The 26,285-nt window shown below is 39.9% G+C and overlaps 1 protein-coding gene across 1 annotated transcript; it reads left to right on the plus strand.

Annotated features, from left to right (window-relative positions):
• The first annotated feature begins 81 nt into the window (after window positions 1-81).
• Window positions 82-22,629, plus strand: LOC138318920 (uncharacterized). Its single transcript, XM_069261737.1, has 7 exons — window positions 82-215; window positions 20,043-20,208; window positions 20,449-20,605; window positions 20,723-20,932; window positions 21,314-21,414; window positions 22,007-22,186; window positions 22,313-22,629. Exons 2-7 carry the CDS (start codon window positions 20,065-20,067, stop codon window positions 22,379-22,381), a joined length of 861 nt encoding a protein of 286 aa, XP_069117838.1. The 5' UTR covers window positions 82-215; window positions 20,043-20,064; the 3' UTR covers window positions 22,382-22,629.
• The last annotated feature ends 3,656 nt before the right edge of the window (window positions 22,630-26,285 follow it).

Consider the following 26,285-nt stretch of genomic DNA (forward strand, 5'->3'; position numbering starts at 1 on the left):
GTCAAATCTAATCCCTGACAAACCATGGCCAAATGGTTAGTGAACTATCGGCCACGGGGTGTACAGACTATGTTTAATGCATATTCATAAGATGATTTGTGTCGTGAGCAGATGATAGTATATATGAGGTACATGTAGCAGGCACGTTAACCAACACTAGACTGTACACACGTGTACAACCATCTTAAAGTGTATTTACACAGAACGAAGAAAAGGTACGTACGATGTTAAAGCTTGCTTATGTGTTAGTTTGGAGCAGTTTACAAATGTGTGTATTATATAAGTCATTTTTAGTTATAATTTGGGTGTTACCTTAGAATACCAGCTTACATCGGGTACCTCGGTACACATGTGACCGATTTAAATCACAGCAGAGTACCTCGGTATGTAATAGTCGGTTGTTATTTAGATAGCTAGGTCTGTTGAAATCTGGCGGTCGTTCAGAGTATATAAATTCTTCTTGGCAGCACTTAGACTGACATGGCTTCCCTTTTATGAATATAGCAAATTTATTTGTGTCCAAAATAAACTAAAAGTTCTTGTTTTATTGGTGTTCGATCCCTCCCTTCCATCTTTTTGGTATCTTTGTGCAGATCAAATGATACATTGTGTACATTATAACAAACTACAATATATGTTCGTTAAAAAGCCCATCCATGTTTACATGTTACCACATGACTCAAAAAGATACAGTATATGTTTTAACATGCGAGATGCATGACTAGCCATTTTGTTAGATAACAACCAGCTTTTCACACTATAGCTATCTAATCTATCTTGTAGCCCGGAGTTGAAATGGCAAATTATGAAACCATAAAGGACACAGTATAACTTACCAAGTGGTACAGACGTATCGGCTTCAGATAACATCATTTTTGAGGGTTGATAAATATTTATTTTGTATTCACAAATATCATAGAGATTATTTCATCGAGCAGAGGCGCTACTCTTAATAATTTGCAGAAGCTGAAAATTTTGAAAAGGAAAATGTAGAATGAGAATATAAACCAAATAGAAACAAAAACCATATTCTGTAAAAAGTGTTTACTTACTACATCATGCATTTGAATAATTCAATTTTGCTTGTAACGTCCATATTCTTAAAAAAACAACTTAATCATAGAAAGCCTATCATGGAAAAATGGCGTCGTCATTTGTAACGTCGCTTCTGATTGGCTAATATAACGGCGTAATGATTTCATAGAAAAAAAAATCCAAAATTAATTTCAAATTTTGAAGAGATTATCTATAAAATGAATTATTTAACAACCATTTATTTTTACAAATATAAGACATTCATGCAATCATAAAATCAAATGTAGAACGATTTTCTATAACGAAATGTGTATACCAGTGGCAATGTAAATCATGAGTGACAGTGTACAAAAATGAAACCTATAAAACATGGGCTTTTTAACTTGAGAAACAACCAACGTCTGCTATTGTACAACAAAACACAAATGCTTGTCATCACAGCGGCCGTCCAAAGGTAAAGACACCATGTCAAAACAAGGTAACGACACCATGTCATAACGAAGCCACACCAATTAAAAGTAACGACACATCGACATAACAACACCACGTCATAACGACAACACGACATAACAACGCTACGTCAAATCAAGATTAAGACACAACGTCAACGACGCCACGTCATTAAGACGCTACGTCAATACAAGATAACGACACCACGTCAATACAAGGTAAAGATGCCACGTCAATACAAGGTAACGACATCACGTTAATACAAGGTAACGACACCACGCCATAACGAAACCTCGTCAATACACGGTAACGACACCACGTCAATAGAATGTAACGACACCACGTCAATACAAGGTAACGACACCACGTCAATACAAGGTAACGACACCACGTCAATACAAGGTAACGACACCACGTCAATACAAGGTAACGACACCACGTCAATACAGGTAACGACACCACGTTAATACAAGGTAACGACACCACGTCAATACAAGGTAACGACACCACGTCAATACAAGGTAACGACACCACGTCAATACAAGGTAACGACACCACGTCAATACAAGGTAACGACACCACGTCAATACAAGGTAACGACACCACGTCAATACAAGGTAACGACACCACGTCAATACAAGGTAACAATACAAGGTAACGACACCACGTCAATACAAGGTAACGACACCACGTCAATACAAGGTAACGACACCACGTTAATACAAGGTAACGACACCACGTCAATACAAGGTAACGACACCACGTCAATATAAGGTAACGGTAACAACACCACGTCAATACAAGGTAACGACACCACGTCAATACAAGGTAACGACACCACGTTAATACAAGGTAACGACACCACGTCAATACAAGGTAACGACACCACGTCAATACAAGGTAACGACACCACGTCAATACAAGGTAACGACACCACGTCAATACAAGGTAACGACACCACGTCAATACAAGGTAACGACACCACGTCAATACAAGGTAACGACACCACGTCAATACAAGGTAACGACACCACGTACGAAATACAAGGTAACGACACCACGTCATAACGACACCACGTCAAACGACACCACGTCAATACAAGGTAACGACACCACGTCAATACAAGGTAACGACACCACGTAATACAAGGTAACGACACCACGTCATAAGACACCACGTCAATACAAGGTAACGACACCACGTCAATACAAGGTAACGACACCACGTCAATACAAGGTAACGACACCACGTCAATACAAGGTAACGACACCACGTCAATACAAGGTAACGACACCACGTCAATACAAGGTAACGACACCACGTCAATACAAGGTAACGACACCACGTCAATACAAGGAATACAAGACGACACCACGTCAATACAAGGTAACGACACCACGTCAATACAAGGTAACGACACCACGTCAATACAAGGTAACGACACCACGTCAATACAAGGTAACGACACCACGTAAACAAGGTACAACGTCATAACGACACCACGTCAATACAAGGTAACGACACCACGTACAAGGTAACGACACCACGTCAATACAAGGTAACGACACAACGTCAATAAGGAACGACACACTCAATACGTCAGTAACGACACCACGTCAATACAAGGTAACGACACCACGTCAATACAAGGTAACGACACCACGTCAATACAAGGTAACGACACCACGTCAATACAAGGTAACGACACCACGTCATAACGACACCACGTCAATACAAGGTAACGACACCACGTCAATACAAGGTAACGACACCACGTCAATACAAGGTAACGACACCACGTCAATACAAGGTAACGACACCACGTCAATACAAGGTAACGATGACACCACGTCAATACAAGGTAACGACACCACGTCAATACAAGGTAACGACACCACGTCAATACAAGGTAACGACACCACGTCAATACAAGGTAACGACACCACGTCAATACAAGGTAACGACACCACGTCATAACGACACCACGTCAATACAAGGTAACGACACCACGTCAATACAAGGTAACGACACCACGTCAATACAAGGTAACGACACCACGTCAATACAAGGTAACGACACCACGTCAATACAAGGTAACGACACCACGTCAATACAAGGTAACGACACCACGTCAATACAAGGTAACGACACCACGTCAATACAAGGTAACGACACCACGTCAATACAAGGTAACGACACCACGTCAATACAAGGTAACGACACCACGTCAATACAAGGTAACGACACCACGTCATAACGACACCACGTCAATACAAGGTAACGACACCACGTCAATACAAGGTAACGACACCACGTCAATACAAGGTAACGACACCACGTTAATACAAGGTAACGACACCACGTCATAACGTCACCACGTTAATACAAGGTAACGACACCACGTCAATACAAGGTAACGACACCACGTCAATACAAGGTAACGACACCACGTCAATACAAGGTAACGACACCACGTCAATACAAGGTAACGACACCACGTCATAACGACACCACGTCAATACAAGGTAACGACACCACGTCAATACAAGGTAACGACACCACGTCAATACAAGGTAACGACACCACGTCAATACAAGGTAACGACACCACGTCAATACAAGGTAACGACACCACGTCAATACAAGGTAACGACACCACGTCAATACAAGGTAACGACACCACGTCAATACAAGGTAACGACACCACGTCAATACAAGGTAACGACACCACGTCATAACGACACACGTCAATACAAGGTAACGACACCACGTCAATACAAGGTAACGACACCACGTCAATACAAGGTAACGACACCACGTCATACAAGGTAACGACACCACGTCAATACAAGGTAACGACACCACGTCAATACAAGTAAACAAGTAACGACACCACGTCAATACAAGGTAACGACACCACGTAATACAAGGTAACGACACCACGTCAATACAAGGTAACGACACCACGTAATACAAGTAACGACACCACGTCAATACAAGGTAACGACACCACGTCAATACAAGGTAACGACACCACGTCAATACAAGGTAACGACACCACGTCAATACAAGGTAACGACACCACGTCAATACAAGGTAACGACACCACGTCAATACAAGGTAACGACACCACGTCAATACAAGGTAGACAACGACACCACGTCAATACAAGGTAACGACACCACGTCAATACAAGGTAACGACACCACGTCAATACAAGGTAACGACACCACGTCAATACAAGGTAACGACACCACGTAATACAAGGTAACGACACCACGTCAATACAAGGTAACGACACCACGTCAATACAAGGTAACGACACCACGTCAATACAAGGTAACGACACCACGTCACGTACAATAACGACACCACGTCAATACAAGGTAACGACACCACGTCAATACAAGGTAACGACACCACGTCAATACAAGGTAACGACACCACGTCAATACAAGGTAACGACACCACGTCAATACAAGGTAACGACACCACGTCAATACAAGGTAACGACACCACGTCAATACAAGGTAACGACACCACGTCAAAATACAAGGTAACGACACCACGTCAATACAAGGTAACGACACCACGTCAATACAAGGTAACGACACCACGTCAATACAAGGTAACGACACCACGTCAATACAAGGTAACGACACCACGTCAATATAAGGTAACGGTAACAACACCACGTCAATACAAGGTAACGACACCACGTCAATACAAGGTAACGACACCACGTCAATACAAGGTAACGACACCACGTCAATACAAGGTAACGACACCACGTCAATACAACGTAAACAAGTAACACCACGTCAATACAAGGTAACGACACCACGTCAATAACAAGGTAACGACACCACGTCAATACAAGGTAACGACACCACGTCAATACAAGGTAACGACACCACGTCAATACAAGGTAACGACACCACGTCAATACAAGGTAACGACACCACGTCAATACAAGGTAACGACACCACGTCAATACAAGGTAACGACACCACGTCAATACAAGGTAACGACACCACGTCAATACAAGGTAACGACACCACGTCAATACAAGGTAACGACACCACGTCAATACAAGGTAACGACACCACGTCAATACAAGGTAACGACACCACGTCAATACAAGGTAACGACACCACGTCAATACAAGGTAACGACACCACGTCAATACAAGGTAACGACACCACATCAATACAAGGTAACGACACCACGTCAATACAAGGTAACGACACCACGTCAATACAAGGTAACGACACCACGTCAATACAAGGTAACGACACCACGTCAATACAAGGTAACGACACCACGTCAATACAAGGTAACGACACCACGTCAATACAAGGTAACGACACCACGTCAATACAAGGTAACGACACCACGTCAATACAAGGTAACGACACCACGTCAATACAAGGTAACGACACCACGTCAATACAAGGTAACGACACCACGTCAATACAAGGTAACGACACCACGTCAATACAAGGTAACGACACCACGTCAATACAAGGTAACGACACCACGTCAATACAAGGTAACGACACGTCAATACAAGGTAACGACACCACGTCAATACAAGGTAACGACACCACGTCAATACAAGGTAACGACACCACGTCAATACAAGGTAACGACACCACGTCAATACAAGGTAACGACACCACGTCAATACAAGGTAACGACACCACGTCAATACAAGGTAACGACACCACGTCAATACAAGGTAACGACACCACGTCAATACAAGGTAACGACACCACGTCAATACAAGGTAACGACACCACGTCAATACAAGGTAACGACACCACGTCAATACAAGGTAACGACACCACGTCAATACAAGGTAACGACACCACGTCAATACAAGGTAACGACACCACGTCAATACAAGGTAACGACACCACGTCAATACAAGGTAACGACACCACGTCAATACAAGGTAACGACACCACGTCAATACAAGGTAACGACACCACGTCAATATGTCACCACGTCAATACAAGGTAACGACACCACGTCAATACAAGGTAACGACACCACGTCAATACAAGGTAACGACACCACGTCAATACAAGGTAACGACACCACGTCAATACAAGGTAACGACACCACGTCAATACAAGGTAACGACACCACGTCAATACAAGGTAACGACACCACCACGTCAATACAAGGTAACGACACCACGTCAATACAAGGTAACGACACCACGTCAATACAAGGTAACGACACCACGTCAATACAAGGTAACGACACCACGTCAATACAAGGTAACGACACCACGTCAATACAAGGTAACGACACCACGTCAATACAAGGTAACGACACCACGTCAATACAAGGTAACGACACCACGTCAATACAAGGTAACGACACCACGTCAATACAAGGTAACGACACCACGTCAATACAAGGTAACGACACCACGTCAATACAAGGTAACGACACCACGTTAATACAAGGTAACGACACCACGTCAATACAAGGTAACGACACCACGTCAATACAAGGTAAGACACACGATACAAGGTAACGACACCACGTCAATACAAGGTAACGACACCACGTCAATACAAGGTAACGACACCACGTCAATACAAGGTAACGACACCACGTCAATACAAGGTAACGACACCACGTCAAATACAAGGTAACGACACCACGTCAATACAAGGTAACGACACCACGTCAATACAAGGTAACGACACCACGTCAATACAAGGTAACGACACCACGTCAATACAAGTAACGACACCACGTCAATACAAGGTAACGACACCACGTCAATACAAGGTAACGACACCACGTCAATACAAGGTAACGACACCACGTCAATACAAGGTAACGACACCACGTCAATACAAGGTAACGACACCACGTCAATACAAGGTAACGACACCACGTCAATACAAGGTAACGACACCACGTCAATACAAGGTAACGACACCACGTCAATACAAGGTAACGACACCACGTCAATACAAGGTAACGACACCACGTCAATACAAGGTAACGACACCACGTCAATACAAGGTAATGACACCACGTCATAACGACAACACGTCAATAAACAGTAACGACATCACGTCAATACAAGGTAACGACACCACGTCAATACAAGGTAACGACACCACGTCAATACAAGGTAACGACACCACGTCAATACAAGGTAACGACACCACGTCAATACAAGGTAACGACACCACGTCAATACAAGGTAACGACACCACGTCAATACAAGGTAACGACACCACGTCAATACAAGGTAACGACACCACGTCAATATAAGGTAACGTCATAACGACACCACGTCAATACAAGGTAACGACACCACGTCAATACAAGGTAACGACACCACGTCAATACAAGGTAACGACACCACGTCAATACAAGGTAACGACACCACGTCAATACAAGGTAACGACACCACGTCAATACAAGGTAACGACACCACGTCAATACAAGGTAACGACACCACGTCAATACAAGGTAACGACACCACGTTAAATACAAGGTAACGACACCACGTCAATACAAGGTAACGACACCACGTCAATACAAGGTAACGACACCACGTCAATACAAGGTAACGACACCACGTCAATACAAGGTAACGACACCACGTCAATACAAGGTAACGACACCACGTCAATACAAGGTAACGACACCACGTCAATACAAGGTAACGACACCACGTCAATACAAGGTAACGACACCACGTCAATACAAGGTAACGACACCACGTCAATACAAGGTAATGATACCACGTCATAAAGACATCACGTCAATACAAGGTAACGACACCACGTCAATACAAGGTAACGACACCACGTCAATACAAGGTAACGACACCACGTCAATACAAGGTAACGACACACGTATACGACACCACGTCAATACAAGGTAACGACACCACGTCAATACAAGGTAACGACACCACGTCAATACAAGGTAACGACACCACGTCAATACAAGGTAACGACACCACGTCAATACAAGGTAACGACACCACGTCAATACAAGGTAACGACACCACGTCAATACAAGGTAACGACACCACGTCAATACAAGGTAACGACACCACGTCAATACAAGGTAACGACACCACGTCAATACAAGGTAACGACACCACGTCAATACAAGGTAACGACACCACGTCAATACAAGGTAACGACACCACGTCAATACAAGGTAACGACACCACGTCAATACAAGGTAACGACACCACGTCAATACAAGGTAACGACACCACGTCAATACAAGGTAACGACACCACGTCAATACAAGGTAACGACACCACGTCAATACAAGGTAACGACACCCACGTCAATACAAGGTAACGACACCACGTCAATACAAGGTAACGACACCACGTCAATACAAGGTAACGACACCACGTCAATACAAGGTAAACGACACCACGTCAATACAAGGTAACGACACCACGTCAATACAAGGTAACGACACCACGTCAATACAAGGTAACGACACCACGTCAATACAAGGTAACGACACCACGTCAATACAAGGTAACGACACCACGTCAATACAAGGTAACGCCACCACGTCAATACAAGGTAACGACACCACGTCAATACAAGGTAACGACACCACGTCAATACAAGGTAACGACACCACGTCAATACAAGGTAACGACACCACGTCAATACAAGGTAACGACACCACGTCAATACAAGGTAACGACACCACGTCAATACAAGGTAACGACACCACGTCAATACAAGGTAACGACACCACGTCAATACAAGGTAACGACACCACGTCAATACAAGGTAACGACACCACGTCAATACAAGGTAACGATGCCAAGTCAATACAAGGTAACGACACCGCGTTAATACAAGGTAACGACACCACGTCAATACAAGGTAATGACACCACGTCAATATAAGGTAACGTAACAACACCACGTCAATACAAGGTAACGACACCACGTCAATACAAGGTAACGACACCACGTCAATACAAGGTAATGAACACCACGTCAATACAAGGTAACGACACCACGTCAATACAAGGTAACGACACCACGTCAATACAAGGTAACGACACCACGTCAATACAAGGTAACGACACCACGTCAATACAAGGTAACGACACCACGTCAATACAAGGTAACGACACCACGTCAATACAAGGTAACGACACCACGTCAATACAAGGTAACGACACCACGTCAATACAAGGTAACGACACCACGTCAATACAAGGTAACGACACCACGTCAATACAAGGTAACGACACCACGTCATAACGACACCACGTCAATACAAGGTAACGACACTACGTCAAGTCAATACAAGGTAACGACACCACGTCAATACAAGGTAACGACACCACGTCAATACAAGGTAACGACACCACGTCAATACAAGGTAACGACACCACGTCAATACAAGGTAACGACACCACGTCAATACAAGGTAACGACACCACGTCAATACAAGGTAACGACACCACGTCAATACAAGGTAACGACACCACGTCAATACAGGTAACGACACCACGTCAATACAAGGTAACGACACCACGTCAATACAAGGTAACGACACCACGTCAATACAAGGTAACGACACCACGTCAATACTAAGGTAACGGTAACAACACCACGTCAATACAAGGTAACGACACCACGTCAATACAAGGTAACGACACCACGTCAATACAAGGTAACGACACCACGTCAATACAAGGTAACGACACCACGTCAATACAAGGTAACGACACCACGTCAATACAAGGTAACGACACCACGTCAATACAAGGTAACGACACCACGTCAATACAAGGTAACGACACCACGTCAATACAAGGTAACGACACCACGTTAATACAAGGTAACGACACCACGTCAATACAAGGTAACGACACCACGTCAATACAAGGTAACGACACCACGTCAATACAAGGTAACGACACCACGTCAATACAAGGTAACGACACCACGTCAATACAAGGTAACAACACCACGTCAATACAAGGTAACGACACCACGTCAATACAAGGTAACGACACCACGTCAATACAAGGTAACGACACCACGTCAATACAAGGTAACGACACCACGTCAATACAAGGTAACGACACCACGTCAATACAAGGTAACGACACCACGTCAATATAAGGTAACGGTAACAACACCACGTCAATACAAGGTAACGACACCACGTCAATACAAGGTAACGACACCACGTCAATACAAGGTAACGACACCACGTCAATACAAGGTAACGACACCACGTCAATACAAGACACCACGTTAACGACACCACGTCAATACAAGGTAACGACACCACGTCATAACGACACCACGTCAATACAAGGTAACGACACCACGTCAATACAAGGTAACGATGCCACGTCAATACAAGGTAACGACACCACGTCAATACAAGGTAACGACACCACGTCAATACAAGGTAATACAAGTAACGACACCACGTCAATACAAGGTAACGACACCACGTCAATACAAGGTAACGACACCACGTCAATACAAGGTAACGACACCACGTCAATACAAGGTAACGACACCACGTCAATACAAGGTAACGACACCACGTCAATACAAGGTAACGACACCACGTCAATACAAGGTAACGACACCACGTCAATACAAGGTAACGACACCACGAATACAAGGTAACGACACCACGTCAATACAAGGTAACGACACCACGTCAATACAAGGTAACGACACCACGTCAATACAAGGTAACGACACCACGTCAATACAAGGTAACGACACCACGTCAATACAAGGTAACGACACCACGTCAATACAAGGTAACGACACCACGTCAATACAAGGTAACGACACCACGTTAATACAAGGTAACGACACCACGTCAATACAAGGTAACGACACCACGTCAATACAAGGTAACGACACCACGTCAATACAAGGTAACGACACCACGTCAATACAAGGTAACGACACCACGTCAATACAAGGTAACGACACCACGTCATAACGACACCACGTCAATACAAGGTAACGACACCACGTCAATACAAGGTAACGACACCACGTCAATACAAGGTAACGACACCACGTCAATACAAGGTAACGACACCACGCCATAATGAAACTTCGTCAATACAAGGTAACGACACCACGTCAATACAAGGTAACGACACCACGTCAATACAAGGTAACGGTAACAACACCACGTCAATACAAGGTAACGACACCACGTCAATACAAGGTAACGACACCACGTCAATACAAGGTAACGACACCACGTCAATATAAGGTAATGACACCACATCAAAACAAGAAGAAAATGCGACAGTAAAATTCGTCAGAGAAAGATAAGAGATGACACTGGTTGACGATGCTCGAGGGCTAGCAAACTTTGATTCCAGCCAGGGGTGCGATCCTGATACCGTGACAAAAAATGTTTATCTTCTTAGATAGTGCATTTTCATGAACATGAACGGCGATGGATTCCGCATCGGATGATTGTGACACGTATAAAATAAAAGCATTGGAAGACCTACCTTCAAGGTATGGGATGGGATTTGCCATATAAGCATTTGTTCTGGTAAAAGGCTGCAGATAGCAGATCTGCGCTGCAGTTGTCAGGTTGTGAGGTTATACGTCCAACGTCAAACACCACACAGCGAATTCTGCAATGAAACTATTTAAAGAATATTTTGCGAGAAAAAAAAAGAAAGTCAATAGTTTTTTTAGTGTGAATCTCATTGATCGTCCCTGAAACGAGATCCAAAAACAAGTGAATGAAGAGTAACCAATGGCATCATTTGCTGCTACATTTGGTATGGTATTTTTGAATATTAGACATGCTCTGATTTTTCCAATTCTCATTGTCTAATACATGATCATATGGACATCGATATTTAGCATATAAAATGTAGACTCGATATTTCCTTTTTTTAGCCAACACTCGTCAGATGGTGGACTATTCAAATCACTTTTCGTCCGTGGTCCGTCCGTCCTTTGTACCTCCGTCCGTCCTTCCGTCTGTTAAAAATTCTTGTTACCGCTATTTATCAGAAAGTACTGAAGGAAACTCAAATTTCATATGGATGTTACCCTAGGGCCCAAGCTGTGCATATTGGATTTTGGGACAGATCGGTGACTAAGATGGCCGATAGGCCGCCATCTTGGATTTTGAAAATTGAAGTTTGTTACCGCTATTTCTCAAAAAGCACTAAAACGATATGTCTCAAATTTCACGCACAGGTTCCTCTAGAGCCCTTGTATTGCATGTTTCATTTTGGAACAGATTGGTGATCAAAATGGCCGACAAGCAGCCATCTTGGATTTTGATAACTGAAGTTTGTTTTAGCTATTTCTCAAAAAATACGTTCTGTCTCAAATTTCATGTGCGGGTTTCCTTAGAAGCCTACTTTGTATGTTTCATTTTGGGACCAATCGGTGAACAAGATAGCCCACAGGACGTCATCTTGGATTTTGATAATTGAAGTTAGTTACCATTATTTCTCAGAAATCACTAAAGGTATCTGTCTAAAATTTTATATGTAGGTTCCCCTAGGGCCCTAGTTGTATATATTGCATTTTTGACTGATCGGTTCCCCTAGAGCTAGGGATGGGTATCGCGAAAAATTTTGTATCGCGATATATCACGATACATCATAAGTGTATTATGATACATATCATGATATTTTGGTATTATTTTTGTATAATAAGAATTGCATGTTTTTTTCTGTCAATCACCTAAAAAGAGTATGAAATAAATGTTTTGTCAATATATCACTTTTATTCTTGTTTTTATCTATAAAATGCGAGATAATGTCTGTGTTACCTCCGCTTGATGTTTTGCAAACACTTAACGTTACTACTGGACGGGACTCAGTAGCTGGGTGATGGCGACGCAAGCGAGTCGTCAGGTTCCTTGTTCCGCCACTACATTTAACAATTGCCGTACACAATCGACATCCAGCGATGCTTTCCTCGTTATTTCTTTCCCCTTTACGTACTGTAAGGCCAAAATGCTGCCATACAACCGCCTTTGCTTCGGATTTTTTACGAGGTTATCATTCGTGCCTATGAAGGCCGCCATTTTGAAACGTTACTAAGCACAAGATCAATCATAATCTACGTATGATAACATCCCAAAAATCCATCTTAACCTGTACATTTGTCTGAAATGTTGTTAAAATATAATATATATTTTAGTTTTAATTTTTATACAAATTCTCAATTTAAAAATATTTCCCGTCAAAAACGAAATTTTCACTGAAATATACGGAAAATCCCCGAATGATTCCGAGTGAACCGATACGACTAAATCGTACCGCGATACGTATCGTTTTCAAAATGAACCTGGATATATCGGTATACCGATAATACCGCACACCACTACCTAGAGCCCTAGTTTTAAATATTTCATTTTGGTATAGATCTGTGAACAAAATGGCCGACAGGCTGCCATCTTTGATTTTGATAATTTAAGTTTTTATAGCTATTTCTTAGAAAGTACAATCAGTCTCAAATTCCATGTGCAGGTTTCCTAAGAGCCGTTGTTTTGCATAGCCGACAGGACGCAATCTTGGATTTTGATAATTGAAGTTTATTACCACTATTTCTCAGAAAGCACTGAATGGATCTGTTTCAAATTTTATATGTAGGTTCCCCTAGGGCCCTAGTTGTGCATATTGTGCATTTCGGGACTGATTGGTAACCAAGATGGCCGACAGGATGAATGAGTTGCGCATGCGCGGTGAAGAGTCGTGTTTTCTTCAACAGTCTATGTCGACCGGAGAAAAATGTGAATTAATCAAAGTAATGTCAATTAATATGATGTGATACTTACCGGAGAACATTGTAAGTGCGTGATGATGTGATTCTGTGTAAAGTTTTTGTGATGTGAGAGGTATGTTCTGGAAAAATGTAGGATTTTTGTGACGTGAGTGAACGCTTTACAAAACAAAGATGGCGGCTATCGCGGCAAAATTTGACTTCTGTTAATATTAATAAAACTACGCAGTGCAGATGAACGAATCAAGCAGTAACAAATACTTAACTGAAAATAATGTATGTGGTGTTTCTGGAAGTAGTGAGAAACGGAAATTAATATTCATTGCCGACAGTAAAGGAGTAAAAATACGTAACAACGTTGCGGATAAAAATTTTGAGATGGAGTAATTTGGGCGTGCCAGGGAGGCAGAACAACAAAGCAGGCCATAGAGTATGCACTGTTAAATCTAGAACACTTCATCATTCGGGAATTCGGCAAAATATTTATATTGGTATGGACAGGTACTTGTGACCTGACAAGGAAAGAAAATATGGACATATCGAATTGAGTGAATTGCTGCCAAAGGATGTAATAGTTCAATACGAGAGACTTGTTGGTGAAGCTACCAAGCACAAAGGGAAAATTTCCGTTGCGATATTAGAATGCCCATATTATTCGATGTTGATATAGAACAAATTCAAGAACAGAGAGGCGCCAAAACCACAGCTGGATGACCAGAAAATTCTTAATGACAGAGTAAAAGAACTAAATAGGCTTATAAGAGATCTTAACACAAAAAATAATCTGGATACTCCGAAACTGTCTCTGGATTTAACAAGGAAGGTGAAAAGCAATAAAAGCCGCTACAGAGAGATTATATGCTTCAAGCAAATATATGATGGGATACATCCTAATAACTTAATGTGCAAACTTTGGTCAAGGAAAATTGCACTGAGGATTTGGAAAAAATATTGTAATTAAAAAGACCAGAACAAATAAAACCAGGATGGCCATGGCGAGGGTAGATCTAAAAAGGAAACGTAATGGTAGCGATGGGGATTCAACTGACCATCATGTGGAGTTATAGTGAAAACAGACGAACTCGATATGCAATGTGAAATGTGCAAAATATGTTACTGTTTGAAATGCACAAAACTCCGTGCAAGCACTTTAAGGGCTATGATGGAGGGCGAATCTGATGGAGGTCTAATGTGGGTTTGCCGTGTATGCAAACATAACTTTCCTCGAATGGTCAATATGGATAAAGGGATTCAACAGATTAAGGAAAATACAGATAAAGGGCTGACAGATGTAGAAAATAGGCTAAATATCATAGAAAACAGAGTTCCAGAGAATACAGAAAGTCAGATACAGTCCATGAACGGAACTATCCTAACAGAAGTCAATGAGAATCTAGGCCAAGCGGTGGATGAAAGACTTCAGGAAAGAGAGGATCAAAAGCGTAGAGAATTAAATCTCATGCTGTACAGCTTTCCAGAATGCGCATGCGAAGATCCTAACACAAGGAAGGTGGAAGATCAAAGTAAACTAAAGGAATTCTCAAAGTCTCTCGGTATTGAAGACTTAATGTACAAACATGTCATCAGAATTGGCACTCAAAATCAGAGGTGACAAAGTAGTCACAATAGGCAATAAAGAACCAAGTGAAGGCGGACAAGGGAAACAAACACCAAAAGTAGGAAGTCCTATACCGACAGATCCATCAAAGAAAGTAAAATTATGGAATAGGTTCATTCAGCAAGGTATTGGTATGAAACTACAAGAAGATAAACAAGCCAGCACCATGAATTTAGACTTGATGAGTGGCAACTGTGCTACCTCAGGTCTTCATGGTGAAAATATCAGGAAAAAAGTTAACATTACCAAGCAAGTGGTTCCACAGGGAACTCCGGATTGTGTGGAAAGAATGATACCTGATTCAGGACAGTATATCCATGGGTTAGATCTGATGAGATGAAACTGTTCTACCTCAGAAAACCTATTGGATCAATCAAACGACACAGATCCATTCATGGCACAGACGATTGTGGATGAGAAATGTGATGAAGGGAACATATCAAATATTGATAGCAGCGACTTGGATAGTGCGAATTCTCAGGATGGAGACGACGAACCCACAATTATCTATTCTCAAGACACGGACATCAGTAATCATGAAACTGAGTAGGAAGCAAGTTTTATTTTTAACAATTCACACATCATAATAAATTCGGATGCAGGAACACAAGTTCAGATTCCGGTACTTTATAGCAATGGAGATTCACTCCTTAACAAAAGAAAGGAACTGAAAACAGTCATAGATTATACAAACCCAAGAATAATAGCTTTAACAGAGACTCTACCCAAAAACAATCCGGGAAATATGGAATTATGTGAATTTGAAATTAAAGACTACGACATGTTTACCACGTCTTTGGATAATGGAAGAGGAGTAATAATTTATATAAAAACAGAACTTCATGGTGATATCGAAGAAGATTTCATGACCTCTAGTTTTCAGGAAATGATGTGATGTGTAATTCCCCTGAAAAAAAAAGATGAGAAATTAACTTTAGGTTGTATGCACAGAAGCCCATCTAATAGCGAAAATAACAACAAAGACTTAAATAAGGTAATATCGGATGTGTGTAGTAAAAGGGAAGACGTATTCATTGTCGGCGACTTTAATTACAAGAAAATAAACTGGGATCTAGAAAGTAGCATCGATGCAGAAGGATCTATGACATCAAAATTCCTTGATTGTGTTAAGGAAAATTATCTAATACAGCATGTACACGAATATACAAGATATCGACATGGAAATGACCCATCTATTCTAGATTTGGTGCTCACAAAGGAAGAGTGTGATGTAAAGGTACACCCAAAAAAGGTATTGCATTTACCGAGGAAATTACGACAACATGAATGAAGAACTCGGTTCTGTGGAATGGGAGAATAATATGGAAGATAGGGACATTCTAGATTCGTGGAGCTACTTCGTCGAAAAAATAAATATATGTATGGAGAAATGGATACCAGTGACAAGAAGTGGTCGAGGAACCAGATGTCGAAAAGCAAATATAAACCTTGAAGCAATTAAGTCGCTGAACGAAAAAAAATGGCATACCTACAAAAATAATTCAACAGCAGCAAATTTTGAAAAATACAGGCAAGCAAGAAACTCGGCAAAATCCTTCTTAAGGAAAGGATCAATTGAGTATGAATCCAAGATTGCTAAAGAATTCAAATCAGATCCTAAAAGTTTTTGGAAATTTGTAAAATCTAGAACCAAATCAAAAGGTGGAATACCAAACCTGGAATTAGATGATGGGACTTCAGTAGCAAGTGACAAAGAGAAGGCAGAGGAATTTAATAAATTTTTCGCCTGCATATTTACCAAGGAAAATATCAACTCTGTGCCAGATATTGAAAACATACTCGATGACACAATAAATCCTCTTGAGAACATTGACATCACTCCGGATTCAGTATATCAAAAATTATCTAAATTAAATACTTCAAAATCACAAGGACCAGATGAGATGCATCCAAAAGTTTTGAAAGAAACAGCAGCGAATATCAGCACGCCATTATCAATAGTATTCAAAAAGTCTATCAACGAGGGAATCTTGCCAGATATCGGGAAGAAAGCAAGTATCACACCACTATTCAAGAAAGGAAACAAAAGAAAATCAGAAAATTACAGACCTGTGAGCCTAACAAGTGTGATAGTGAAGTGTCTCGAGTCTATTATTAGGGATTATATAATGAAACATCTGGAGGAAAATATTCTTTTGTGTGACGAGCAATTTGGTTTTAGGAAAGGAAAATCTACAACTTCACAACTCTTAGAAGTAATTGAGGACATTACTAGTAAATTAGATGAAGGCAACAACATTGAAATTATTTATCTTGATTTCAAAAAAGCGTTTGATACGATGCCGCACGAGAGATTAATAAGGAAAATGAATTCATTAGGAATACAAGTGAAACTAGGTAGATGGATTAGATCATTTCTGGACTCGAGAAATCAAAGGATAGTGGTGAACGGAGTAAAATCAGATTGGGAAGACGTGGAAAGTGGCGTCCCTCAGGGAAGTGTATTAGGTCCCATTCTCTTCCTAATGTACATCAATGACTTACCAAATTCGGTTAGAAGTAACATTAAACTCTTCGCGGATGATACAAAAAATTATGGAATTAGTAACACTATAGAAGAAAAAGGTATGATTCAAGAGGATATAAATAAGCTTGGAACATGGTCAGAAAAATGGCAGCTACATTTTAATGTTTCTAAGTGTAAAACTCTGCACTTCGGGTCTCGGAATCAAGCACATGAATATTCAATGCGAAACGAGGATGGAAATATAACCATAAAAAATGACACCACAGAGAAAGATTTAGGCATAACATTTGACACGGAGTTGAAATTCAGCATTCACGTTGCCAATTGCGCAAAAAAGGCAAATAGATTGATTGGATTGATACGACGCACATTCACAATTATGGATAAAGAAATGTTTATACCAATTTACATGTCGCTTAACAGCGTGGTGCCCAATATTAAGGAAGGATATCCTGGAACTGGAAAATGTACAAAGAAGGGCAACAAAACAAGTCAAAGGTCTCCATGACAAAACATATACGGAAAGACTAAAAATACTTGGAATTCCAAGTCTACAATATAGAAAAATAAGATATAACATGATTCAGGTATTCGGGATACTAAATAAAATTGACGTAACCAGTGTAACATAAGAAGGCTTATTCATTCGCATTGAGGACAACAGAACAAGGGGTCATAGTAAAAAGCTGAGAAAAACAAGGACTAGGCTGAGATGTAGAACCAACTCATTTGCGATTCGAGTTGTGAATGTGTGGAATAGTCTCCCGGAAAATGTTGTCAGTGCAGAAACAATAATGCGTTTAAATCCAAACTAAACAAGGAATGGAGAAATCACCCGCTGAAATTTAGTCCGGATTGCTGCTGATGATACCATGTGAGGTCAAGATCACATCTGCCACCAAAGGATAGGGTTTGGATGTAATGGACATCGTATAGTGCATCCATAACCATATGGGAAATATAAGTGTTGTATACACAGGTTTTTATTTAAATTGTGGACAGTTATTTTTAACTTTAAATTGAGTATGTGGGCATCTATGAGTGTGACTCGACGATGTATGCACAACAAGTGAAAATCAAGTGACTCAAGTTTAAATTGGTAATTGAAGTTTGTTACCGCTATTTCTCAGAAAGTACTGGAGCGATATTTCTCAAATTTAATATGTAGTATGCAGTCAAAGTTTGAAAAGCAGAGAAAATATCCCTCTTTCCATTGTCAGACGTAGATCATTCTTTAGTGGGCGCCAAGATCCCTCTGGGAACATTTGTTTCAGAAACGCCGAGTATTATTGTGCTTGATAACTCACGTTGCCCAAGCGTTGGCCGAGGTCTTCATGGTGTTGTTCTAAGACCATCGTTCTTGTAATTGTATTACATATCGAATGATGATAGTGGTATATAACTTATCCAATATAACAAGGGGACTTTTAACTAATTAATATGCACGACTTCTTATGATGCATATAAAGTGTTTTATGTACTTATTAGACATATGTGTCTATTAATGTCATAATCTCAAGTATGGTCCAAACAGTTCTAAAACAGTTACACCAAACCTAATGATTTTTTTATATTCAAATCGTTGACCAATATAATGTGGTTCATTTTTATTACACCTGATTCCTGCTATTTTAGTTTCATTTTCTGAAATTACATGTGTTGTAGCTGAGGTCACCTTGAAACGAAGATGGAAAACACTCTTGCTCTTCAAAGACACTGCTGGGCTCACCCTGTACTTCGTCATCTCATCAAACTACAGGATACAGCAAAGACTGGAGGAGTTTCGGAGGACATCCAGGCACAAATCCAGACGAGCATAGAATGTGTCATTGTAAGTATACATTTCACTTCACTTCATGTAGTAGGGAGTATTTTGTTTTCTGCATTAAAGAAAAGAATAATTTCCATGCAACCATGTTATACTGAGAAAGAAAAAGCATAAGTATTTGAATAGATGTCCCTGAAATACATTTATTTGATAAAAGAAAGTTTCCAATCAACAAATACAACATAGATCTTGGGTTTAACATCCATATATTTGGTACATCTAACCTTTGTGTAACCTTTATAGGCACGGGATGACTACTGTGAGGCTATATCTAGCCCTATCAGTAAGGACCTTGACAACCTCATCACAGAAACAAAGAATCACCCATGGGACGAAGCAAAGAAAGAAGGAAAAGTTAGTCCGCAGATCACGCCTAGGATGCTTTCTGGTTCTCTTGAAGGTAGAGTTAGCATCCATATTTGATCTATGTCGTTTCAGCAGCACAAAACATTCTTTAGTCATTTTTTATTTCATCTGCAAAGTCGTAATCCTTTTGTTGTTTTACCAAATATTTAAGGTATCTTCTTGAAGACAATCACAAGTATGTCGAATGCCAAACGGGTCCTCGAAGTAGGTCTCTTTACTGGATGTGGTGCACTATCCATGGCGGAGGCACTTCCGGTAGATGGAAAAGTAGTCACATGTGAACTATCCCCGTATCTTGGAGATCTTGCGAGAAAGTTGGTGGATGAATCGCCTCAAGGAAAGAAAATTGAAATAATGATCGGTGGGTAAAAGAAGGTCAACGACCGACTGTTTTTATAAAATCAAACCTCAAATAAGATGGCAATCGTTTCTTGTGAGCAACAGGTTTCTTGTATACATACCGATTATTATAATGGAATATCTTCCTTACTCAAAGATAATAAAATTTACATGTATATCTGTAGCATGTTCAACTTAAGTGACGATAGACAATTGAAATTGCTTTAAAGCTTAAAAAGCCAATAGTGTAAGAAAAAAGGAATAATTGTTTTCAGTTAACGAATGAATCAGTTTATTCGAATTCAAGTTAATTTTGATAAAACTTTGTGTGATGAGGTAATTGCTATTCCCTTCTCACATTTTTAACTGATAACTACATTGTATATCCCCTTCATCACTAAAGGTCCCGCTCAGGACAGTCTGGAAAAGCTGGCCAAAGACGGACAAACATTCGACTTGATTTTCATTGACGCAAACAAAGAAGGCTACTTAGATTATTACAAGGTATTGACCGTAAACTACGGCTTTGTTCACATTTAATAGGACATTTTTAGAACAGTTAAATACGCAAACTTTTTTCGACACATCCAATGGTCCCTAATTTAGATATGTTGACTGATGCATATTAAATATTTTTGTTGTTACATTGTCTTTCGCTGCAATGGTTCCAGCAGGTTTTTTTTCATATCGTAATTGGCGGACCATCATAAAACTTTGCACAATTTCTCCGGTAGAGTTTGTATGGAGGATGAGGATTTCCGAACAACATACGCAACATTTCTTATATGATGGTGTAAGAAAAAGATTATACAGTTCATTAGGGTTATATGAGGGATAATTACAACAACTAGACTCACATTTTCCAGAAAATCCGTTGCTGTGATGCCACCAACTTCACAAGCCAAGGATATTCAGTTGGCTAGCTAAGGTGTGGTGCCATTGAATTGTCAATTTTATGGTATTAGTTTAAGATGAAAATTGATAGATTTATTTGGTTCATGTTGGATATCAAACACAATGATAGGTTATTAGGTTGTTCGAAGGCATCAGAAGTGGTTCCAATGTAGCACTGATATTTGTTTATTTTATTCTACAGTTAATAATGGACAATAACATGCTGACTCCTCGAGGAACCATACTGGTAGACAATGTATTTTATGGAGGTAAGGCCTACTTACCGAAGGACAAAGTAGAACTTGGTCCAAGTCAGATGTCTCAATATGAGGTAATGGGCGAGTTCAACGAATACGTCAGGAAGGACAGCAGGGTTTCTCAGGTAAAACTGTGCTTCAGATCTTCGTAAAATATATTAAATATACATTTATGCACTTAACTGATGGGAATTTCAAGCATATTTGTAGCCTGTCAAACTATTGATTATTACAACGTTGTGATCTTTCAGGTGATGGTACCTCTCCGTGACGGAGTTCTGATGATTAGAAGGAAGGAGGCATTCGAAGGGAAGGCCTAAACCGAACAGGAAAAATGTGTTCCAATGGAAGGCCTAAACCGAACAGGAAAAATGTGTTCCAATGGAAGGCCTAAACCGAACAGGAAAAATGTGTTCGAAGGGAAGGCCTGAACTTGACAGGAAAAATGTGTTCGAACTGGAGGCCTGAACCGGACAGGATGAAGGAGAGAGGTCACACACATATATATATTTATATATATATCAAAATTGTTATGGTTATACATAATTAAATCCAAAATCGTTAGATATTACTGTGTTTGCTTGTAAATGTTTCAATATGTTTTAAACTGTCAGGAAAGAAAATGCCCAAGGCGTCTAGTAATCGCCTTACAGCACTGCGGAAAGAGTTAAATCAAATGCAATTTTCAAATGTTTGTACCGAGAACACTTTGGTCAATCTCTACCAGGGTTGATTGTGCTTCCCTCACACACAGCTGAATGACGAACGGCTTCTTTCATTTTGAAATTAAAAATATTTTGATCCATTTTATGTTAAGCTATCGTAATATTGGTGAATGTTGAATAAGAATTTGATCTAAGAGTTTCATAAAATTCGTTTTATTGGTAATCCTTTCCTGTATGTTGTTTCTTTTCGTCACTAACAACATTCTCGTTAAAAAAAACAAATTGTACATATCTCTATGATTTGTTGTTTGTTTGTTGATTAATTAACGTCCTATTAACAACTATGGTCATGTAAGGACGGCCTCCCATGTATGCTGTGTGTTGCGTGTATGTTGTGCATGGTGCGTGTTTTGGGAGACTGCGGTATATTCATGTAGTATCTTCTTGTATAGTGGAACTGTTGCCCTTTTATAGTGCTATATCACTGAAGCATGCCGCCGAAGACACCAAGCAACACACCCCACCCGGTCACATTATACTGACAACGAGCGAACCAGTCGTCCCACTCCCTGTATGTTAAGCGCTTAACTACCACTTTTATAGACTTTGGTGTGTCTCGGCCAGGGGACAGAACCCAGAGCCTTCCTCACATGGGCGAACGCTCAACTCAAGGCCAAAAGTGAGGTGGTGCCAAGGGAGGCATTAGGAAGGATAAAGTCAGTTAGGAAGAAGAGAAAAGATAAGATCCTAAATTTAGTCGCCTTTTACGATCATGCAATAGGGACAGCAGGTACAATTCTAACGCCATACCTCTATGGAGTTACAAACAATTATGTGCCAAGAAGATCAAGCAGCCAGAAAGAATATGCCCATTACCATTCCTATGTACTTAAAAGCAAACGTGTGATTTTCGCGCGTGATCCCTCAACAAATTGTTATATTTATTATAATTCATCTCAACTTCGCTAGCCAAGGGCATTTAGTCTGATTCTCTTCCTACTACCATTGGCATATCTAACATTTGTGCCATTTGTTTATTAGTAAGTTTTTGTGTTTCATGCTTAAGTTCTGCTGTGCCAATTTTGTCACGAGATCGCAATGTATTTTTGAATTGTTAACTTTGTGAACAGAAACCACCCACATATTTACTTTCCTATCTGGTTGGAGAGCAACATATCCAAGACATTCATTTAGCTGGTCTAAAACATTTAATAGTTGATTAAATAGTCAGTAATATGACTTCGCTAGGAGTTGATGTTGACAGGCATGGCATTGCTAATGCATCAATATACAAATGTAGGTCGCTATATCAAAGCATCCAACCATCATATCGAAGACAAAAAGGAACACACCCACCCAGTCACATTATACTGATTACGGGCGATCCAGTCATCCCATTTCCGCGATGCTAAGCAAGAGCAGAAACTATCACTTTTATACACAGGGACGTGGCACGAAAATTTTTAACCAACGGTATCAATATATATATATTATAGTATCAAGGGTATGAACTCGGCGGTCGAGAAAAACGGACCTCTTTTAAACTGTGATTATTTTAATAAATGGGTTCTATATAACATTGACATACATCTTACCTTAAAGAGAAATAATTTATCTTTCCATTGAGTGCTTGATGAACAAAATTGACCAAGTATTGACGAAGCTTGATGAATCGGGAAATTTACGAAAAATATGCTAGGTAGACATTTCCCTGTCCGGTCGAAATGTCGTCTCGCCTCTAATGGGTACCTCAAAACCCATGCCAAAATCAAAAAATCTACGCTTGTGGTGGTAAACAGTACCCATAACTGTGTTCAATAACAATCTCCTTTGGAAGTGTCATGTGCCGTACTTTGTAGATACTCCATTTAAACATCGTGTAGCTAACTTACTTTAACCATCACCGCCATGTTCATTTGTTTTTCGGAACGCTTCTCGATTTTACATATCGTGACTACATTATGCAAATTATGTAGCGTTGTGTTTGTAATCGCTGTACATGTATAGAACCCATTTATTAAAGTAATCACAGTTTTAAAAAAAATCGGTCCGTTTTTTTCGACCGCCGAGTTCATACCCTTGATACTATAATATATATATATATATATATATATATATATATATGTATACTGTTAGTTAAAAATTTTCGTGACAGGTCCCTGTGCTTTTATAGACTTTGATGTGTCTCGGCCAGGGGACAGATTTTTTTGACCTTAAGGGCAAAAGATTTATTTACCTTAAGGGCAAAAGATTTATTAACCTTAAGGTTAAAAAAAGTTTTTTGACCTTAAGGGCAAAAGATTTATTTACCTTAAGGGCAAAAAATGTTTTTTGACCTTAAGGGCAAAAGATTTATTTACCTTAAGGTTAAAAAAGGTTTTTGACCTTAAGGGCAAAAGATTTATTTACCTTAAGGGCAAAGGATCTATTAACTTAAGGTTATTTGACCTTAAGCAAGGGCTAAAGATTTCTTGAATATACATGTAAAGTTACAACTTGTTTATTATAATTGTAGCAATACAAATGAATTATAACTAGATAGACTTCTAGTGTCAATTAATGAACAATTTTGAAAACAATTTTGTTAAATTATTTTATGGGATTTTCAATTTTCATCAGTTGTTTGGTGTTTTCATTGTTTTTTTTTCAACTTTTAAAGGACTTAAAATTTCATTTCCCTAGGTGTTTCATGTTGTTTAGTATGTGGACAAGTCCATTATGTGATTAGGGGTATGAATAGAATAGTGACTTCTACAGATTAATTATTTGCCATTATGTACATTTAACCTTAAGGGCAAAAGATTTGACCTTAAGGGCAAAAGATTTGACCTTAAGGGCAAAAAAGTTGTTTGACCTTAAGGTCAAATCTTTTGCCCTTAAGGTGAAATGTACATAATGGCAAAAAACAGTTTTTGCCCTTAAGGTCAAAAGATTTGACCTTAAGTATTATGTGTATTTTATGACAAAACGGCGTGCCATACAGAAACCATATTGGCGAGCTATCGCTTCAGTTCAGTTTTGTTGGCATAACATTGCCGCGTTATCATTGGTCGCCTGAACCTAGCCGCATCCAATCAGAATTTGAAAGCAAAGACATCGGTTTTGAAGTGAGATATGCCAAGGGTTGTAGCTAGGAAAACAATCGGACTAGATACCCTTAGCTAGCGAAGTTGTATTCATCTATACAGATATGGGATACAAGTACAATTAGGCCTAGTAAAGATTTGCATCAAGAATTTTTAGAGTATTTTTTATTACTATTAGGTACTACTAGAGATTAACCGGAAGTAAACGGGAAGTGGATTTGGTAGTAACTACTGATACACATTCACCTTACTTGTGCAATTCAAATTGTCTTATTTTCGGACAATGACATGTAATCTATATGTAACCCATATATGGGTATCTTAAAATGGTGAATTGTGCCCGTTTAAGAAATATTTTAAACAAAATTTCCAAATTTATGTTTTAGGACAAATTCATCGAAGGTCAATCATTTTTATGCAACATGCCCGTGATCACAGCAGCTAAATAATCCATAGAATTGAAGGGCCACTAC

Source organism: Argopecten irradians, chromosome 3 (assembly GCF_041381155.1).
Source record: "Argopecten irradians isolate NY chromosome 3, Ai_NY, whole genome shotgun sequence".
NCBI lineage: Eukaryota > Metazoa > Mollusca > Bivalvia > Pectinida > Pectinidae > Argopecten > Argopecten irradians.

Excerpts from the sequence above, each read along its gene's own strand:
- LOC138318920 (XM_069261737.1), top strand. The coding sequence starts at position 20,065 with ATGGAAAACACTCTTGCTCTTCAAAGACACTGCTGGGCTCACCCTGTA. Across the intron at positions 20,933-21,313 it reads GAAAATTGAAATAATGATCG|GTCCCGCTCAGGACAGTCTG; the intron begins GTGGGTAAAAGA and ends TCATCACTAAAG. Across the intron at positions 21,415-22,006 it reads GCTACTTAGATTATTACAAG|TTAATAATGGACAATAACAT; the intron begins GTATTGACCGTA and ends TTTATTCTACAG.